Source organism: Brachypodium distachyon, chromosome 5 (genome assembly GCF_000005505.3).
Source record: "Brachypodium distachyon strain Bd21 chromosome 5, Brachypodium_distachyon_v3.0, whole genome shotgun sequence".
Taxonomy (NCBI): Eukaryota; Viridiplantae; Streptophyta; class Magnoliopsida; order Poales; family Poaceae; genus Brachypodium; species Brachypodium distachyon.
The window spans coordinates 21,620,567-21,634,092 of NC_016135.3; the positions used below are offsets into that span (position 1 = coordinate 21,620,567).

General features: G+C 41.8%; 1 protein-coding gene and 1 non-coding gene across 2 annotated transcripts; one reads left to right on the plus strand and one right to left on the minus strand.

Annotated features, from left to right (window-relative positions):
• Nucleotides 1–75: 75 nt before the first annotated feature.
• Nucleotides 76–9,561, minus strand: LOC100825373. The gene is made up of 24 exons (XM_010241963.3): nt 9,229–9,561; nt 7,327–7,457; nt 7,153–7,237; nt 6,995–7,048; nt 6,813–6,904; nt 6,575–6,678; nt 6,235–6,307; nt 5,718–6,099; nt 4,962–5,285; nt 4,691–4,882; nt 4,492–4,584; nt 4,348–4,405; nt 3,541–3,653; nt 2,852–3,098; nt 2,644–2,762; nt 2,443–2,564; nt 2,247–2,361; nt 2,065–2,120; nt 1,713–1,806; nt 1,452–1,644; nt 1,177–1,275; nt 954–1,072; nt 662–724; nt 76–422 (listed from the first exon to the last, which is right to left on the minus strand). The coding sequence occupies exons 1-24, from the start codon at nt 9,265–9,267 to the stop codon at nt 318–320; spliced, it is 3,072 nt and encodes a 1,023-aa protein (XP_010240265.1). The 5' UTR covers nt 9,268–9,561; the 3' UTR covers nt 76–317.
• TRNAT-CGU lies at nt 7,512–7,583 on the plus strand. Its single transcript has one exon. It is a non-coding gene; the product is annotated as a tRNA-Thr (tRNA).
• Nucleotides 9,562–13,526: the final 3,965 nt, after the last annotated feature.

Below are 13,526 nucleotides of genomic sequence, written 5' to 3' on the forward strand. Positions count from 1 at the left end.
TGTGCTCCACCCTTGCTCTCTGCTCTAAAATTTTGTAGCTCAAGTTCTACTTTGGTAGGATCATAGAATCGGTAATTGGGATTAGGAAAGCAGCAGGGGGAGCTTTCAACCTCGCCAGATGCAAAGCAAGAAAGTTTACACAAGATCTGGCAAATGACGTATGGTTCCCACTATGATCCTATATTTGTTATTTACAACAAAATCGTTGCAAGGCAACACTACAATATTTTCATGTAGTTGAGCTTGGTCAAATCCACATAGATGAAGAGGACTTTACAACATGAGCGGGTGAAATGAATATAGGCATTGCTATGACGTCATGACGAGCCTTTCTCGTTCTTTGTGTTCCGCAGCAACTCCTTTGCCATTGCCGAGAAGGATTGAGCACCATGAGCCATATCTGCAGACCTAAGATTAATGCCCTGCGAGAAGTACATTGGTACATTTTAATACCGTTTCAGTACGGGTCTTTCCTGAGTCTTCCCTGGCATGGAAATTGGGAATTTTTGAAGAATGTATGTAAACTGCGAACGAGTACGTAACAGAAGAGTCCAAAACTAAAATGTATGGTAGGTCCTCTGGTCCTGTTCAGAGCGGCATGGTAATAGGAACGAGCATAATACTAGTCCATACTATTATTAGGGAAGCAAAAGATGTTTACCTCCAACTTTTTGATGTTCTCCTGCAGCTTGTTCCCTATCATTTTTGGAACACTGGTTGAGTCCTGTTCAGGTAAACATTAAAGGAATGGTAAGGGAAGGCATACACTAATTATTATATATTTTTTTAGAGGAATTAACTTATATATTCTGCATTATTCTATGCATTACTCATGTAATTCCATACAGGTGCTCAACAATCAGCAATAGATGTGCCCATCGATGTATATAAATGTTGCAGGCCTAGTTATAGAGGGTAAACTCATTTTATGAGCTACTGGTGCTTGCACTCACATCAGTTGTTGCATATCCATACTTCATCTTTATCTGGTCGACTTGTCTAATCGATGGTTCATCTTCAGGTTTCGTATTCCCTGAATTCACCTTTTCTTCTGTTCTGGGCTTCAATTTTCCTGGACATTCAACGTTTCAACAACATGAACATTCAAATAGCTTTACTAGAATGCTAATTTCACAAAGCCACACCTTGAACATCTTATTATTATACTTTTCTGACCTCTAAGAGTTTGGAACCCCTTGCTGAGTTTCTGTTTGCTTAGTCCTGGGAAGTGTGGTCCTTTCTGCTTCTGTGTGTTGTCTTCGATGTCGATATCATCTTCAAAAAGAAAATATTACCATAAGTATACCTACTAGGCCCTTAAACAAGTAAAAGTAATTTAATAGCAATAGTATTCTGAAAAATATAGGTGCTAAGTGGGCAATGTGGTAGTGCCTAGAGCGTGTGGCACCTAGCACCTAGGTGGCCCTATTAGAACTGTAAATAGCATATACCTATGTCTAGCTCAATATTTTCATCATCTTTCAGTGAACTGTTTCTTCTCTCAGATGGTGGAGTAAAGTTAGCCGATGAGAATACTGAAGCCAGTTCTTCACAAGTTGTCATGGTGAACTGTTCATTGCTAATGGCATCACTCTCTTTAGCTTTATTTCCTTTAGTGTCTTTCATAATCATTCCAAATATTCCCTGTAGAGTTCGCATTGTCAGAAAGAATACACAGATGGCTTCAACTGACCCTGAGATTAACTAATTACCTTTTTCTTTTCTTTGGGAGACTTCACTACATAGGAAGGTTCTTCCCTTGGCAAGTGGTCTTTTCTGTACACCGTATTAATATTGTCTACATGCCTGTGTACAAATCACAGTATTTAGACAACTATGCTACAAAGCAATCTGAAGAACCACTAAAAAGAATAGGTGCATGTGAATTCAGTTCTAGAAATGAAAAATGAAATCACTGTGCCAGGCATTTCAAAAATGAAAAATGAACCAATTGGTCTATAGTGCAGAACTTGCAAAGCTCCAATGTTGGAAAACATTTTAAACAACTCATCATTGCCAAATTTACAAACTAGCCATGAACCAGATACTAGAATGCTAGTATACCTGTAGATATCATCCTGACAAAGAGTAGAGAAAAAGTAGGTCTCCTCTCCATTAACCTGTATAATCAAATACACTTTTGTATAGATACTTTCATTTAAACCATGAACGAAGCTACACTGAAGCTACTAAAGAATTTCTTTCAAAAAGTGAAGGGTTAGGGAAAAGGATGGTGCAGCCCATACCAAGATCATTTCTCCATCAGATGAACATGTCATGGAACTAGAGGAATTCAAGTTTTTTGAATACACAAAACCTCGCAAAGAGGATTCCTTTAGCAATGATAAATCTGGGAGGGATCTGCAGTTTCACAAATACACTGGACTTTATTGACTTCATTTCTATACCCTCGCGCAAAGTTTTCAACTCAACTGGCCTCACCTTATTTCAACTTTTCCATTGGAGAAGACTAGTACAAGTCCAATGTTAGAAGGACTATGGATAAGAGATGCAAAACAACAACTACCATTTAATTTCTTCTTATTGGTTATCTTTTTCATTCCCTGCACGAAGGAAACCTCCATAATTAAGTACAGCCACTCACATAAAAGCAAACCTTCTGAGAATTAGTAATAGAAATACCTGAATCGCATGGCTCAAGGAAAATAAGCGGATTGCATTTTCAGTGCAAAGCAACAACAACCATTCCTTCAATGCTGCATTTTGGTTATCAGATACTGATGCATCATTTGGAGATAACTCTGCATAATGGCATTATGTGCTTTAGAAAGAAAGATACTCCAGTGCTACAAAAGCAAGATGGACAAATATGCAAGGCCATATAGCGCACCCAATGTCTGCAACAGAAGGGCTCTTGAGGGTCTGTTTGTCTGAACAGGGTTAGCGTTCAAAAGTTTTCCAGTTTCTTCTTCCAAAACAGAAATAGAAGAATCTTCCATCCCCACAATCAAAAGATCCTTATCGTAGCCATTATGGCTATAGAGTTCAAATTGCAGAGAGGCAATTCCACCAGATACCCGACACTCAAGCTGTTTTTGATACAATATAGTAGCATCTTCTATTTTGATAACTGATATCTGAAACATGAATTTGGGATATGTCACTTCGTTGATTAAACATTGAGCTTAAATATTGAGTGGTACAAAAAATATACGAGGAAGCAAATTTGAGATATATGCCTGTAACTGATCCTACCTCTACAAAGTAATCATCACGTTAATACATGATATTAGTCATATCATGAATGGAAAGACATGGAGTCTTCAAGTAAGTCACCTATGTTTTGCTTAACAAGCTACTCAAAATTTTATGTTGTTTGTAAGTTGCAACCGTTTTATTCTCAACATTCTATGAGATAGCATAGCAAATATATACTGGCACTATGTTATATTTTACAAATTTTATTATTGCAGACAAATTGATAAACATATTGTGCCATTACATGCTGGTAATATGCTTTGAGCTAACAGTTCTAAGAACAGGGGAAAAGTTTGCAAAATGAACAGATAGATTTCTTACAATTCCTTTTTCTGTTCCAACAGCAAAATGCTTCGAGTTAGAGATCATAGAGGTTGAGGTCACAGCTCCTTTGAGCTTTATACTTCTGACATTATTGTTATCCCCTTGTTTTGCTGATGAGTCACGAAATGTTCATAAAAATAGCATAGATAAACTTCATAAATCTTAGACTTAGAAGAGTTAGTAAGATACATCAACCAGGTGATAAAATCAGGAAGTGGTGCTGATAACCATTCATTAGTTTTTCTTTTATCGAATCTATAAATAATCTCCCTTGCAGACACCAATATCAATCAAAGATTCACACTCTTAAAACTCCACGTTATATATTTCCCCTTTTTGTGAAAAGAATGGAGCAACACTACATTAGCTCTTCTCTGCTAATAATAGTGCTCAAAATGGTAGTTGACAGACACACTACTCTTTACCTAGAAGGGTTTAACTGGAAGCATAAACATGATAATTTTGTTTATGCTATTGTTGCTAATACAATCATAATAATCAATATTTTTAACCGGAAGGGTTTATATATCATCTGAGATAAGCTGCAAAATGTTCTTTTTAAGGAAGTGGTATTAGAATCAAAACCTGCCCTTGGGAAAGATAAACTGTATACTGCGATTCAATAGTTAACATGTTCCAAGAAATCACTAAATGTAAAATTTGTCTGCTAAAGTTCAAAAATTTGCAATAATAGCATAAAATCTAATGTGCTAATGCAAACTCTTTCAGAACATCAAAAACCTTAGTATCATGATAGAAACACAAAGCTGCTGGTTTAACTCAAAAGGTGAGCAAACTAGTTACCGTGTAAAAAGGATAATATATTGTCACCGGAGTCCTTTTTGAATGTGATTATGCGGACCTAGAAAGAAGAAAGAGGTTTTAATGCATTGGAAGTGTATCAAACACATAAACTAGAAATAATCTTGGGGCCATGGAATAGCTTACTGTTCCACTCTGATCCCCAGATATAAGAATACTGGAGGGCATATCGAACTGCAATGATGTAATACGGGTGCCACTTGCTGCATTGTCTTCGTTCTGTGAATTATTTAGTACTAAGTGATTAGAATAAAGTAAAGCATAGTAGTGTATGCACATTCATGATCATGGAATGCTCACTAAAATAATTGTGACTTGAAGCTACCTGTGGCTTTATCGTAAAAATCTGCAGCAAAAGAGGACATGATGCATCCCAAAAGCTTATGGTTCCATCAATATGTCCGGTTATATAGAGGTTTCTGGTCTTATGGATGTTGGTAGAACTTGCGGAAATCTGACCTTTATCCTTCATTGAAAGCAACCATGGATATTTGGAAACGGATGATGAAAAATAATCCTGTCCATTAAGAGATGAAGCTGTCTGGTCAGAGAGTTCACAATTGTTTGCAAGGTATAATTTACAAATCTATACATACCTCCTCCAAAGAAGCTAGTCCTGTGGGGCCGGTTGTATAAAACTTTGCAATGTTAATGCCTGAATCACTATACGGTTGTTTTACAGATGAATGATATGGAAGTGTTGGTGGTGATCTAGACTGAGAATGAAGGAGGTAGCGCTCGATTTCTGAATCATCATATAAATAGATTTGTCCAGATTTCAACAGGAGAACAAGAACAGTTTGTCTGTGCTTATTTGGGTCGCTAAGCCCTGTAACAAGCTCCATTCCTTGACAAGCTTCTGTGAAGGGTAATACCATCTTTACAATTCGGGATTCACTCTCTTCATTCAGAATCAGTACCTGTGTTCATGAAACAACAAATGCGTGGCAGAATGAAGAGGCAGTTCTCACTGAACAAAAAAAATAAAAATACTTTATCTATATTGCTCAAAAAAGTATCAGTTGTGTTGTGTGTGATAATAATCACCTTATACTCTTAAAAAAACACAAATGCATGCCATCATTCTAGAGTTTGAGATCCAACATGATAAAATAAAATAAAATGAGTGTACTGTTGACAAACAATTATGCTCTTGATAACCTTGCAGGCAGGTATGATGAAATTTACTACTCCAATTATTTGATACAAGCTAAAGTCTGCTAAGCCATGGTGCCTGTTCAAATAACTAAAGTATCATTTAGCAAGTAATATGCGGAGGGAAAACAGGCACTCACAAAATATGGCAGGAGACAGTATAAAACCACTATGTGAGAATAGTTCAGTGTTTCTACCTGATATAGGTATGCTTCTGGGCTGAACCCATTAATATACAAACGTCCAGACTTTTCGTTACTAGCGACCCATCTCAAAGAGACTATTGGCACCTTGTCTAGCTTGTATCCAAGGTTAAGCCTCTGAAGAGGTAGATTCTGATTACTCGAAGATGAGGAATTTTGTGCACTTAAAATGTCAGGAATAGCCCAAAGATAGATATCACCGCTGTCATAACCAATAGCAATTTTACTTCCCTTGGTACAAGCCCAACATGATGATGTTACATTTTTCTCCTCCTGGTGTGATTGTTGTTGCATAGTTCTACCAGATACAAATATCCCTTTGCTTGTCTTAATATCCCACAAAGTAATAACCCCATCTTTGAAGATAATGAGCAGCCTGAGAGTAAGAGAGTGAAACATTTCATTAGGACTACACACATTGGTATAAATTATGAAAGGTTAACAGGGACACAGCATGGCCGAAAAATCCAATTGTTCATGCCAAACTAAGTAGTAATGAGATGAGGCCCACCTGTTATATTCAGCCAAAGGTTGTGGCGAAAGAAATGAAACTTCTACCTCATTACGCACATTTGCCGTGGAACCTTCAGTAACAAATCAAACTGAGTTGAGATTTGATGTTCAGTTTCTAATTCCATCGGCTCTTGTTAAAATGGTTAGCATTAGTATATTGTAAAGTTTGTTTCTGAAAATTAAACAAATATCTGGATGGGGACAATATTTCAAACACAATTATAAATTGAAAGGAAGCCATTTCGGGATAGATAAGCAAAGTAAAGTGAGCCGCTCACTTAGAAAAAGAAAGACGAGCAAACAACACAGAAATTTGTTGATATGTTAGAGCAACCTACCATAAGATTCAGCAAAAGGAATGCAATATGGCATGTCAGATAGGCATCTCTGATCCAAGTCAAGCTTCAACAGGGATACATTTCCGACACTATCTCCTACATATCTGCACAACGTAAAATTCTCATCAGCACAACTTAACTTGAACCTCTCAGGTTTCTTCTTTTTTTTGCGATTTTTTTTTTTTGCGAATAACCTCTCAGGTTTCATACCATAATGCATTCAGTAACCATCACTTACATGTAGAAGCTCTTCTGTAGCACGGCAAATGCGGTTATTTGCTTCTCTAGAGGATGCAGAAAACACAATTTCTTTGTGTCGATGTCCCAAACCTGCATATGACCCTTCTGTCAATTAACAACGCACGGGAAAGGAACCCCATTTACTGAATTGACCAAGAAAATGTGTGGGAATGAACGTGCCTCGATCTGATTCTGCGTGTTCACATTCAGGAGAACCCCCTGGCCATCGGCAAACTGAAACGGGATACCGCCGGATTAAGTTCACATCCAAGTTCTGCAATGCAGCATTCGACACAGAGAGCAACAGGATTGGAACAAGGATGGGAGAGCAGCAGTACCTGCAAGAACTTGGAGGGGACAGGGGAGGGGGATTGGAGCAGCGCCTGCGTGTTGTCCCGGCCGAACAGCTTGATCTGCCCATTCCTGCAACCGCGCAGCGTAGCAAATTAAGCGCGTGAGTGACAGCAGGGAGGAGAGGAAGCGAGAGGTGAGGGCGAAGAGCTCTGGGTGACCTGGTGGCGACGGCGAGGACGTGGAGGATGGGGTCGTAGGCGAGGAGGGCGGCGTCGGCGGGGACGCCGTAGTGGAAGGCGAGCCGCGGGCTCACGTCCTCGGCGCGCAGCCCGCCGGTAACGCTGCCGTGCTGCTACAAGGAATTACTAATAAGTCTCGAGATATTAAAATTCAAGGCGCGGCTGCTTCCGTAGCATAGTGGTAGTGCGTTCGCTTCGTAAGCGAAAGGTCGCGAGTTCGATCCTCGCCGGGAGCTATTTTTTCTACGTCGTAAAAACAATCCAGAACCAGATCACTCTTTTTGTCATTGTTGCTTGCAGTACCGGTTGCATGCTAAAGTCACATTCAAACTTGAAATCTCTGGGCTCTCACAAAAATAAATGAACGGAAAGGCATGGTTTCTAATACTCCGTCAGCATGTCCTGAACTCCTAATCATCTGGTCCATGAGCCCGACCGACCATGCACATGGCCCAGTCACATCGAAATGAGCACGTAGCACGTCTTAATGTTTGTACAATCTAAACGACCAGATGTCGTGATCCCATTAGATCTGACAAATCATGACGCTTACGGGCTTGCACACGCGTCAGGTTAGTTCAACTTCAAACACAAAAATATTTCCCAAGTCCTAACTCCATATATCAAACAATTCTTTTTCTTTCCTAGTATCTATACTCTAGCTCCGTGTCACCGTCAGTACACGACCTGCTCCCATTTACTAAGATTTTTCTCCCTTTCAAAAATGCAAATCACATATCATCATCGACCATCATCCCTGTCTTCGGCAAGAGTGGTCTGTCAGAAATGAACCATGGATACATGATACTAGTCCCAAGTCTTCGATTACACGGAACAATATGCAAAGAAACCATGATGCAAAACATCAATAGAAGGAGAAAAAAACGTATGATGTTGACGCAAAACGGTCGGTGCCTAAAGGCCAAGGTACAGATGCTGAAACTGACAGCGCGCCAGACCAGTGAAGCCAAATGGCCAAAGCGCGAACGACTACTCCAAAGCCGGCATGCCATACGCTGAACCCAAGCATAAGATAAGCAAATCTCGTTGATCTCGAAGAACCAGTCTAAGATATTTTTATCTTGAACTCCACCTATATGCACTACAGTAATTCATCCATGATCCAATCTATGGATGCATTGGACCTGGTCAATCGAAAATTCTTATCCATCTCGATCGCCTTGCTAAAATATTCTACTATCTGCCATTTTTACTGTGGCCACAGAGGAGAATAATCATGCCTGCGCGCGAAGAGTCAATCAACAATGTGCTCCGTGACGGTAAATTTTGTCGACATTAATGAGATCACATGGGTTTCAAGTAGTACGTGATGCGCCTTAATTTCTGACCCTGCAGGTGTGCTCCATCCCTGGCTAGCAAGCTTTCGCGTGCGCGTTTGAAATTTGAACAGAGTCAAGATCGGCACAACGATGACGCTCCGGCCATCTCTGTCAAGCTAGTCATACGGCACGGCGTCTACGAGGCAACATTCTTTTGTTTTGCACGAGAGAAATGGTTTATAACCGTTTAAAGAAAAGAAGAACGGAGAATGACATTTTTGACGAAGCAGTTTCTTTTTTCTTCTGAAGAACTTAGAGAAATACTACCAGTGCGTGCAAATTCAGTCCGGTGAGCGCTGTGCAGAAAGAGGCGAGGAGATCAAGAGAAACTGCCCCCAAAGCAAGAAGAGAAACCATTCTACTAGTATTTCCCCTCACCACCGAATTTCTAGTACACGCCCTTGCGAACTGAAATTGACTCTTGTCCTATAATCTCTATGCACAGCATCAACCAAGAACTTGAACTGAAAAGGAACGGCGGAGTAGCAACGGAGAGCAGAATCGGGATCACATGTTTGAGAGAGATAGGGAGAGGGCGCACCTTCTTGGAGGCCTTCTCGACAAGCTTCCTGACGAACATGGCCGATCAATCCAAGTCAACCAAGGCCAAAACAACCGAGACGGTCCTGGATCGGTGGCTCGCTCCTGCAGCCGGGCGCGCAGCAGCAGTTTGTTTAGGAATCAGGAGGGAATGGATCGATGAAAGGGAACCGAGAGAGAAACCGACGGAGGCTGGCAGGGTCAGGGAGAGAAGAGAGAGTTCGGACAGAGGTGGCAGGGAGGGGAGGAGTTTGTGTGTCTGGAGGACAGTTAAGGATTAGGTTGGTTGGCTTAAAAAGATGTCCAGGAGGACCGTCTTCCGTTCTCCCTTCTTCTATGTACGCTGTCCAGTTGAGGCTTTCTTCTTCTTCTTCTTTAAGCACGATGAGATCAGGGGCATAGCCATAGCCCACCACGAAACAAACCGACACGGCATAATTCGGCTCCCTGTTCAACGATATCGACCCGGGGGCAATCCCGTGTACAGGCACTTGGCATCGCCTCCACGTGCGACCTTTTTCTTTCCATCAGCCAACACCTTCATGTCAGCTCTCGGAAAACGTAACGTGCCAGTGAAGCGATTCGCTTTCTACTGGGCTGAAAACTGGAATGAATCGAGCCAAGAGAGGGAGACAGCATATGGGATGTAACTGAAGATGACGCGGTGAAAGAAGCCGGCAGCATATGGAATGTACTGAAAGAGTCGTTGGCTCGTTGCATGGTGGCAGAGAGTCACTGGTTGCTGGTTTTGGAGAGCTCGTTGGTTAAAGCGTTGCCTGGACTTTGAAGAGACCATGACTGCTGTGCTTATCCCGCTGGATCTTGTTTTGCCAAGCATCGATTGCTGTGCGAGCGGATCTCGGCAGCGTACTGTATGAGCTTATGGCACCGAAATATAGTAATTGGCTGCAGATTTTGCCTGGGATGAGTATCTGTGGGACGACCCACCACCTGCCACGGGTGGTCGGTGCGGACAAGTTTCAGAGATCAGGACTAGCATAGGAAGATTTCTCAATTTCCTCCACCGTGCGTGTGGTTCCAACGTGTCAAGATCGAGTCGAGACGGACGGCGAGCAATGGGAGTAGGTAGGGGGCCGTGTCAACACTCCGACGACTACGAGTTGCCATGGTTCGCCGGCAAATTAATCCCGAGAACGGAAGTACTCTTGCGTACGAAAAAAACGTTACCACAAAATCACCTCAGAAACCCAGGCCCGGGCCTGAGATTTGTAGCACCCTGTGCCCCGGTACGAAACTAGGACTCGGAGTTCTCTGTTCTTATGGACATCAAAATAATACTATTAATTAACATACATTTGATGCATGTGTTCTTGTTGATGATATCACGGTGCTGAAATTTGGATGCATATTTTCGATCATCGCCGGACTGCCTTAGGCGGATGCTTGAGTTCCCTCCAATAACTGGTGCAATAGATCGAGTAGCTCTTGCTTTAGCTTCTTTTGCTAAGAATGGTGTGCCGGCGAGCGAGATGGCGAAGCCACGCGCAAAGACCAAACTATCTCCGCTCGAGTTCGTTTGGCTCGAGGGTCGATAGGGACGACATTGAAATACATAAGTTGGAAACAGCGAGCAGTGTTAAGACCGTAAGATCATCTAGGTGTAAATCCATCGGTGATTGCTGTCATGTGAATCAACATGGCATGCGGTTATGGGGCTAGAGAGAGAGAAGGGATGTGTACCTTCGCCTTGGGACGACGACGAACTTGATTGACCGGCCATGTCGATGGTGAGGGAGCGACGGTGAGGGAGAGACGGCGGGGCGACGGCGTGGACGGAGCTTCCCGTCGCTTCTGCGCAACCCTAAATCGGAAGGGATTGTCGGTGGGGAGTTTGGCTACGCAGTTCACCTCGTAGTGCATGTCCCGGCCCCCCACCTCTTTATATAGCACAGCGCGACAGGGGCCCGCCAACCATATTGGGTTGGGCGCATCAGATCTAGACCCGATGGGCCATTGGGCCCACACGGCTGGGAGATCCCTCTAACATTCTCCCCCTTGATCTCAACTTTCTTTTAACTATTCCTTTTGCTTTACTCGTTTCACCACCGATTAGTACGTAGAGCATGTTTCATCGTCTCAGCTCAATTGAAGATAGAATCAGACAGCCCCAACAAACATTTCCATGTTGAAACAAATTCTGTTCTTTTCGAGCCAATCTTTATCCAGGAATCATAGGTTTTCCCTTAAACCCAAGCCGGCTAAGTGTTCCTTGAACACACTAGGTGGTAGGCCCTTCGTAAGCGGATCCGCAAGCATATCCTTTGTCTTTATATGCTTGAGACTTATAGTGTGATTCTTGATTTTATCTTTCACAACATAATACTTTATCTCTATTGGTTTGGTAGCATTACTCGACTTGTTGTTTTGAGTATAAAACACTGCGGGCTGATTGTCGCAGTACATCTTTAGTGGTTTTGTCAATACAATCCACTACTTTCAAGTCGGGTATAAATTTCTTTAACCATATCGCCTGCCCCGTGGCCTCATAACATGCTATAAAGTCTGCATACATCGTGGATGATGCAACTATTGACTGTTTGGAGCTTCTCCACGAAATAGCCCCGTCTGCGAGAGTGAATACATATCCAGACGTGGATTTTCTATCATCTTTATCTCCCGCAAAATCTGCATCTGAATACCCTTTTATCTCTAGGGAATCAGATCTTCTATATGTTAGCATGAGGTCTTTTGTGCCTTGCGCGTAACGCAATGCTTTTTTTATCATTTTCCAGTGCTCTATGCCTGGATTTTCTTGATATCTACCGAGTACTCCGGTGATAAAAGCTAAGTCAGGGCGAGTGCACACTTGTGCATACTGTAGGCTTCCAACGGCCGAAGCATATGGAACCGCTTTCATTTGATCGATCTCGTATTGACTTTTGGGACATTGAAATTTCCTGAAATTGTCGCCCTTGACTATAGGAGCAGGTGTGGCGTTGCTCGCATGCATATTGTATTTTGTTAGAATCTTTTCTAAATATGCCTTTTGCGATAGTCCTAGAACCCCATTTTTCCTATCTCGGTGAATTTTTATGCCCAAGACATATGACGCTTCACCAAGATCTTTCATATCAAAATTTGAGGACAAAAACTTCTTTGTTTCTAGTAATAGACTGACATCACTGCTAGTAAGCAAGATATCATCCACATAAAAGATTAGGAAAATGTATTTCCCACTTTTAAACTTTGCATAAACGCAGTTGTCCTCAACATTCTTTTTAAACCCAAATTTCTTAATGGTCTCATTAAACTTTAGATACCATAAATGGATTTCTTTAGGCGTCATCCCATGTTTTCCTTGCCTTCCATGATAAAACCCTTGGGTTGTTTCATGTAGACCTTTTCTTCTAAATCCCCATTTAGAAATGCCGTCTTTACATCCATCTGATGTAACTCTAAATCAAAATGCGCCACTAGTGCCATTATTATCCTGAAGGAATCTTTGCATGAGACTGGTGAAAATGTCTTATTGTAATCTATTCCTTCTCTTTGTGTAAATTCTTTTGCCACGAGTCGTGCTTTGTATTTTTCTATATTCCCTCTAGAGTCATATTTGGTTTTGTAGACCCATTTAGAGCCTACCATTTTGGCTCTTTTAGGAATTTCCTCTAAGTCCCAAACTTCGTTAGAACTCATCGATCTCATCTCATCTTCCATGGCCTCCAGCCACTTCGACGAGTGAGAACCACTCATGTCTTCTTCATATGAAGTGGGATCATTCTCCATATGAACTCTTTCTGTATTATAAACTTTATAATCTTTTGGAATTGCTGACTTTTTAACTCTTTGACACCTTCTAGGGGCCTCATTTTCTGGCACGTTCTGTGCCTCTACATGTGGCGCCTGTTCGGGCTGCTGCAGCTCCCTTTCATGTGCAACAATGGGTTGAGTCGGCTCCTGAAGGACAGGTTCCAGACCTTCACTCATTGTTGCCATGTGTGGAGTCTCAACATGTGTCGGCATCACAATCTTAGGGATTGTCGGTGCGGCAACAACAGGTAGTGAAAAGAATGGCTCTTGAGTCATCGAATTAGGTGCATGCACTCTCTTCTCCTCAAGATCAACTTTTCGAGCTACCGTGCTCCCCCTCATCATTTCGTCCTCTAATAAGACGGCGTGTCTCGTTTTCACAAACTTTGTGTATCTGTCTGGACAGTAGAAACGAAAACATTTTGATCTTTCAGGGTAGCCAATGAAATGGCAACTTACTGTCTTAGTATCCAACTTTGCAATATTTGGGTTAAACATTTTGGCCTCAGCTGGGCTCCCCCACACCCG

What these genes read in the sequence shown, in the direction of transcription:
- LOC100825373 (XM_010241963.3), bottom strand. Translation starts at nt 9,267, where the DNA reads ATGTTCGTCAGGAAGCTTGTCGAGAAGGCCTCCAAGAAG. An exon ending in TCCCCTCCAAGTTCTTGCAG is followed by an intron (nt 7,049 to 7,152) that starts GTACTGCTGCTC and finishes ATCCCGTTTCAG; the next exon opens with TTTGCCGATGGCCAGGGGGT. An exon ending in CCTTTGGCTGAATATAACAG is followed by an intron (nt 6,100 to 6,234) that starts GTGGGCCTCATC and finishes TCTTACTCTCAG; the next exon opens with GCTGCTCATTATCTTCAAAG.